We start from the raw sequence: 6835 nt of genomic DNA, 5'->3' as shown, positions 1-6835 counted from the left end.
CGGTTGCTGCACGCGGGGCGCCGCGATCCGAGACCGTTAACGGAACGGCCGCCCGAGCTCCCTGAGGGGAGCATCGCCATGGAGCCTGGCCCCGGGGCGGGGGGCGGCTGCGACCCGAACCCGGAACGCTGGTTTTCCGTCGCTGCCCTCAGGCAGGCGGGGGCTGCTTGTGAGGAAGGGCAGGAAGCCCCTGCGGAGAGGAACGGGGGTCTGGGGGTTTCATCTCTGCCTCTTCCGCCGTGAGTCCTGAGCTTCCAGCGTTTTGGAAGAAGGAAGACTTAAGAATGCGATGTACAATGTGGCCATTCATAAACCTGGGTTGGTCAAAGACTGAGGTTCTTTGTATGGCGGGTGTTATGTGGAAAACTGTCGAGACAGGGCTTAAAAAAATCTAACCAAAGCCTTCATTCTTGCTTATAAAGATGGGGGAAGATCACTTTACAGTGAAAACCAAAAAATGCAGCTATTTAGAAGATACATTGCAGGCTTTTGCTGAGAACATTTGATACTTTTGATGATGCAAGACAAGTGAAAAAAACAAAGTATGATTTCTTTCAAACAATGCTGAGCTGAAGCAGATGAGAGATAAGATCTAGAAAACATTTGATATGAAAGTAACAGTGTAAAACTGTCTTTGAAGTTTTGCTGTGAGTAGTACAGACCACAACTTTCTTGTTAAAATGACAGATCTATTAAAGAAGAAGAAGAGAGTCTCATGGTTGCCTGAAAACTGGGAAGTTGGTATTGTGCTAAAAAGCATTCTGTAGATGTTGTGCCTGTCCAAGCATCTTCCACTGTGTACAAGTTCAAACTTGTTAACGTAAGAGAGGAATTGGTTAGTCCCATTCTTTCAATTTTATGAGGAAAAGGCAAAATCTGATGTTAGGAAGATAGGGAAATAGATTGTGTTTGGGGGAGGGTAACAAAATGTATTCAGAAGTTACTCTGTATCATTTAATTTGTCAGAAGCAAAGCCAAGATGTATTTGTCCAAACCAGGGAAATTCTGTGTTAAAAAAAAGTTAACTGACATTAACTGTGTGCTGAGTTCAGTTGAGGTTAGCAACCCTCTCTATGTTACGTGGCAAGCAGAGGAAGTCTTCCGCTTCTCCCTTTTTCTTCAGAAGATCTCAGCTGAAATCCTCTTTATAACCCAATAAACTTCACCAAGAAAAAGAATGCTGCCGATTCGCATGCTCAACAGCCAAATGTTCTGGCGCTTCTGACTCTGTGTCTGTTCGACTGAGAGCAAAATCAAAGCAACCTATTAAACCTCGATGGAATCGGCAGCCCCTCGGAGAGTCGGCAGAGCCTTGACTTCCAAATTTTCTCTGGGCATCCAGCACTATTCAAAATATACCTCTGTCTGTGGAAATGCCCTTGCCAAGCCCACCTCTGGGCACAGCAAACTCCAAGTTAGAGCAGCACACAACAAAGCCACAAATACTGCCATTACACTAGTGTGATAGGAAGACTTGTGGAATGCTTTCTTTAATGTAGCTGAAATTTCTAACACAACTGAGGTGTTGCATCATTTTGCAGGTAACAGCTAATGGGAACTTGCACCAGTTCTTGTTTCTGAGAGCATATTCAGCAGAGGCATTTCTGGCTTAGTTTTTGTCTGTTCCCTCTGATGCTGGCCAATGACTCCACTCCAGCACTGGTGAATAAGCTGGCTCTGCTTTCAGTCATTTTGTTACTGCAGCAGGTGGCAAGTGAAGATACACGCCGTATAGTATGGTTATCACTGAGTTGCTTGTATCTGCAGAACTGTATAAGATTCTGGCTGCTTTCTGCTGCTGTGATTTTTGAAACTGTCCCTGCATTAGAACATCTGGCTAGTCTGTATAAGTGGTAGGAGAGCATGCATTTGGTAGATTGGGTGGTGCTACATGCAAAGGTGTTCAGATGCCTTATTGTGTCAGTATCACTGTGGCAAACTGTCTTCTGGAGGGCAGTTGTGAGGATAAAAGCAAGAATTTTTGTTGTAAGTGGGAGAAAATGTAATGCTGTAGGCTATGGCAGAATATGGATTGGTGAATTGATATTTTTTTAATAACTGTAAAACATCTTATTGTTCAGATATCATTTCTGGGCTTGCCCTTCTTTCCCAAGCATAGTTGTTCAAATCAAAGCACAAATTTTCAAACCAGAGTTTGAGAGAGTAGCTATTGGAAGACACTCCTGGCAGATCTTTTGGTGAACAGTTTCCTGAAACCTCATCTAAATATGCGAACAGACTCTCAGGTGAAGTGCTGTTGTTTTAGGATCCTTGGTAGTGGAATTTTTATGCTGGCGCTATGTCGGTTCTCCTTGCTTGTGTTTGTATGTAGATAAAGAAAACGAGCAATGTTCAGTCTGCTTGAGTTGCTTTTTGGCTATTGAGGAGGAGAGCACTTTGGAGGGAAAAAGAAACCTATCATTTGGTTATCAGTGCTGAATAATAAATATCATAAAAATGTGTTACTATTGGGGTATCCTTGGCTTATAAGAAGCAGATGGTGAGCCAGTTAGCAAATGGCCTAGAAATTATCTGGGATTATTGGGAAATGGGAAAGGCATTAAAGAGAAGACTACATCTCAGAGGTGATGCTAGATGTGTTATTGTTGTTAACTTGTGGGAATTGTTAGATTGGGGAATCAACATTTTCATCTCAAGAGCAGAAGAATATGGAATTAGTGACAGCTTCTTGAGTATATACGGTTTGTACAGAAACCATGCCTGTTCTTTAGACAGTTCTTTCCTGATGCTTCCAACCTCAAAGCTGTCTCAAGTTGGTGCTGTAGCTTGGAGAATCTCTGCTTGCCATTGAAAGCTTTACGTCCTGCCCCAGAGGTCTGGCTTTGCCAAAAGTTAAAATTTGATGTAAAGTGCCTATAGAAGCACAATATTTCATTGCTGCTCTGAAGTAATGAAGAATGGCTTCAGTTTATGCCAGTGTAGTGATCTGTCTGTTAACTATGAAACAATTAAGCAATAATCTTTTCTTTCTGCTGTCTTTTGATCTTGGCGTTGCAACTTGGGTTTGCTCTTCTTCATCTGGATGTCTGATCTGAGTTCTTATATCAAACATGTTTGGCACCCATAGTTAGATTTGCCTTTGGCAAAAAAAAAAAAAAAAAAAATTACAGTTGCAACTGGACAAAACATCAAGAATAAAATAAGAAAAAAAAATTCATCAAGTCTATCTTGACAAATATTTACATAGAGAAATTGACAGTATTTCCTTTTGGTACTCATCTTTCTTTCTTCTGTTCCCATAGTTCTTACTAGATGTCTGTATTCATTTCCTTGGTAACCTGCAAAGCTACAAGGTTACCTTTATGCTAAAAAAAGTAAGCTGCGGAGTCATCCTTCCTTGCTCTCTTATCATTACAACTCTTCAGTGCACATCTGTGAAAGGCTTGTTGCTTTAATACTCCAATTTTTTAATCTTCAGTGCAAAGATATTAGCCTATTATGGCACTTAGTTCTCATGTGAGAAACAAACTAGCATAGTGGGGGAGAAGGGAAGGACATGTCAGCCTCAGCTGACATTACTGTTACAATGAAACACGGTGGACTGAAGCATTATTTCCAGTTAATAGGGTGAGTGGGAGGGAAAATATTAAAATGCAGTGTTTGTATAAGTGGTGCAGAAGCACTTAAGGTGTAACACAGGGTGGAAGAAATATTTTTGTGGGCAAGTCAGAGAGGAAATTTCTCGTGGCTGTAAAAAAGCCCATAAATAGGCCCTTGAAATTAATACCCTTTTTTTTCATTAGCCCCTTTACAAAAGTCTAGTGTGTCCTTTCAGTAGCAGCTATTATAGTGAATGTAATTAGGCTAAGAAGTTTAAAGTAGCTTTTTTAAAGAGTCCTTGCTCATCGCGTTGGGTTTTTCTGTTACTCATTTTCTTACGTTTCATTTCTTTTAACATTGATAATATGCATCTTCAAGGTGAGTGATGCTTTGACGTAGTGTAAAAGGAAATGACAGTTCTTTACTTCTGCGATCATTTTGGATGTTCATTTAATTTCATCAGTTGATACTAATAAAATTTTTAGCCAGTATTCAAATTCCTGTACATAATAATTTAAGAGCACAACCAATGTGAGAGCCACTGATTTTTGCTCCTCCATGCTCTGGCCATGTTAATATTTGTAGTAAGTGTATATATCAAGGATACTAATTAAAAACATAATGTTGCAGATCCAATGTTCAGCTTTTGTTGCTTAGTGGTGGTAGTGAATCATCTAGTAGCAAAGTGGATATGAATAGGAAACATTACTAGGGTTTTTTTTTTCAGCAAGGGAGAATGACTTGCTAAATTATTAACTCTTCTTGGAGCACCTCTGTAAAAACCTGTTTTCTGTTGGAAGATAAGGAGGATTTTGCTGCTACTTTGCCCAGGAGTAGTAACGAGCTGTCTTGTTTGTGCATGAGCATATAAACAAAAGGTGGGGCTGCCGGGGATGAGCGTGTTTTAGAGTGCATGCAGACTGTTTTGGCACTTTAACCTTTAGTCTTAGATGCCTGCTTCTGAAGTACAGATGGGTTATGGTCCCACCGCTGAGCTTGTTGGTGGCTCTGTTGCACTAGCGTGCCTTCTACTTCAGCCATCTGTTGGCCTTCTCGTTGCTGTGATTTGTCATCCCTGCTTATTTGTTACTTGATACTTTTTTGCTTTTTCTGTTTTAAGGTTGTGTCTTTTCCATTATTTTAAGAATTCCTCTTGCCTGCTTCCTCAGGGTTTTGTGTGTTGTAAGCCTAGTACAATACAGTACAGTACAATCAGTTTCCTTGCTGCTTTGCTAGTTCTGGAAAACAAAAAAACCTGATATAACTTACAGAATATGAACTAGAGGAAGTCTCCTTGGATGAGGCATTTGACCTCCAGAGTATCTGAGTCTGATAATAGACTCGCTGCCAGAAGTCAGAAGGAAAGCATATGTATTTTTATGTTTTAATGTAAAAGAGCTTACTGAGACAGTGGCATGGGAGCTCTGCTTTGAGGCTGTCTTCTGTTTATTCAGTGCCTGGTACAATGCAATACAACTGGAATTAATGAGAAAGAATGTTGCTATTAATGTATTAGTTTGAATTGCTGTGTGTGTTCATTATGCACTGTGTATCTTTCTTTTAACTGAAGCTAAGCACTTAAATTATTTTTGTTGTTTTTAATTCCACAATTTATGCATTAGCTCATGGAGATCTCCAATTTTATGTAGTGCATACTTGTTTCTGCTATAAGAAGAAAAACTTTGAATTTTTTTTTTTTTTTTTTGACTCTTTGGCTTCTGGTTTTAGTTAGCTGTGTTGCACTGACTTCGTGTGCAGAACAGCTTTCTTTTAGGAGATAAATTATTTGAAGAGAACATGATCAGCAAGTGTAACTTCATTTTGTATGGTTATAACCTGTTTGCAGGTGGTGGTTTCTTATGGGTTGGTATTCAGTCTTCATCTAATTTTAGGTGCTGGACTGTTGCTACTGAATTACAAAGTTGTTGTATTTAAAAATTTGAACATCTGTTCCTACCTTGAGTTTCTGTTTGTATTAACTGTGAGCCCAGCTGTGTATAGAAGTGGGAACGTACAACCACACAAATTCCTAAGTTCCAATTAAGTTATAGATAAACTTTTGAAGTGTTTTCCTACAGAAGAATGATGTAGCAGCAGTTCTTGAAGCCACAAGTAGATACCATTTTTCTGTTAACCGTACTTTGTGGTGTCTCTCTAAAACTATGAACAGCTCTCTGCTACTACTCTGTAGATGAATATCCTCCCTTCTCTTTTATTAAATGTCATAATGTCCTTTTTTTTAAATGTCACAAGTGCTTTCCTTTCGACTTAGCACTGATACAATGATGAAGCAAAAGATAGTGCAAATGTCTTGCAATATGTTTGTAAGCAAGAGAAGTCAAAGCATTACATATACTGCTAATCCTTCCCACCCCCTTTTTTATTAAGCCTTCTCTTCTGTTTAATTGTTCATGCTCGCTCTGGTTATCTAAGGTCTTGATGTTTTATGAACAAAGTTCATATAACTAGATGCCATTAAAGCTTAAGGGAATGCTGAGGCTGATCTTCCTGTGGGTTCCCTCACCTTAGATTATGAAATGTGTTTGACAGCAGTGTCATCTTGCTTAAGTTATTCATACTACAGCTTATTATGATGAAAAATACTTTGAAGAAAGTCTGTAACCAGCTTTGTTTTAATTAAAATTATATTACAAAACCCCCATCTTTTTAAGTAAAATCTTTAATTAGTTGCTTAGAAATAGTACTTTCTTAAAACACTCAGAATATATGATAACTGTCTCAATTTTGGAGACTGAAGATGTCATAGGTAAAGGCAGAGTGGATTGGAAGTGTGTATGCTGAACTGAAAACTGGGCCAGACATGCATAGTTGGCAATGAAAAGGCTGTTTAAGAGTTAAGAATGAGCCAATGTTTGGCTGTTTTATGACAGAAACCTTTAGCTCAGAGAGAGAATCCATTTGTTCTTCTTAGATGTAAGTGACTAGAAGTCAAGTCTAGCAGTTCATATCTATAGTTGATTTTTCTTAAACAAGTTGTATGTGAAAGTAGCAGCTGACTGATCTGGCAATCCCAAGGTTCACAGAAGGAACACAAGGGATGTGGTTTGCTATGGGTGGCTTTTCTAATTTTATTTGATCTATGCTGCAGTGTTGGATTGGGTATTGTTTTTGCTTCCATTGGTCTGTCTCCAAGTCTTTCTTTGTGCCTGTGAATAAGTTTTAGTTATGCCTTGCCAGCTGACCCATTCAGAAGTTAAAGACCTAATCAGCTGCTTCTTTTACAGGGAATGCAGAGGGCAACCAATGTTACCTA

The 6835-nt window shown here is 39.3% G+C and overlaps 1 protein-coding gene across 1 annotated transcript in view; it reads left to right on the top strand.

Moving 5' to 3' along the window:
- Nucleotides 1-78: 78 nt before the first annotated feature.
- Nucleotides 79-6835, top strand: part of PAPSS1 (3'-phosphoadenosine 5'-phosphosulfate synthase 1) — a 43653-nt gene continuing 36896 nt past the window's right edge. Inside the window, exon 1 of the mRNA XM_010289062.1 lies at nucleotides 79-239. Within this exon, the coding sequence (XP_010287364.1) occupies nucleotides 79-239 (161 nt within the window). The remainder of the gene's footprint in view (nucleotides 240-6835) is intronic.

Source organism: Phaethon lepturus, unplaced genomic scaffold (assembly GCF_000687285.1).
Source record: "Phaethon lepturus isolate BGI_N335 unplaced genomic scaffold, ASM68728v1 scaffold14186, whole genome shotgun sequence".
NCBI classification, from domain to species: Eukaryota; Metazoa; Chordata; class Aves; order Phaethontiformes; family Phaethontidae; genus Phaethon; species Phaethon lepturus.
The sequence above is the reverse complement of the archived record's forward strand: the minus strand, read 5'-3'. Positions and strand labels throughout refer to the sequence as shown.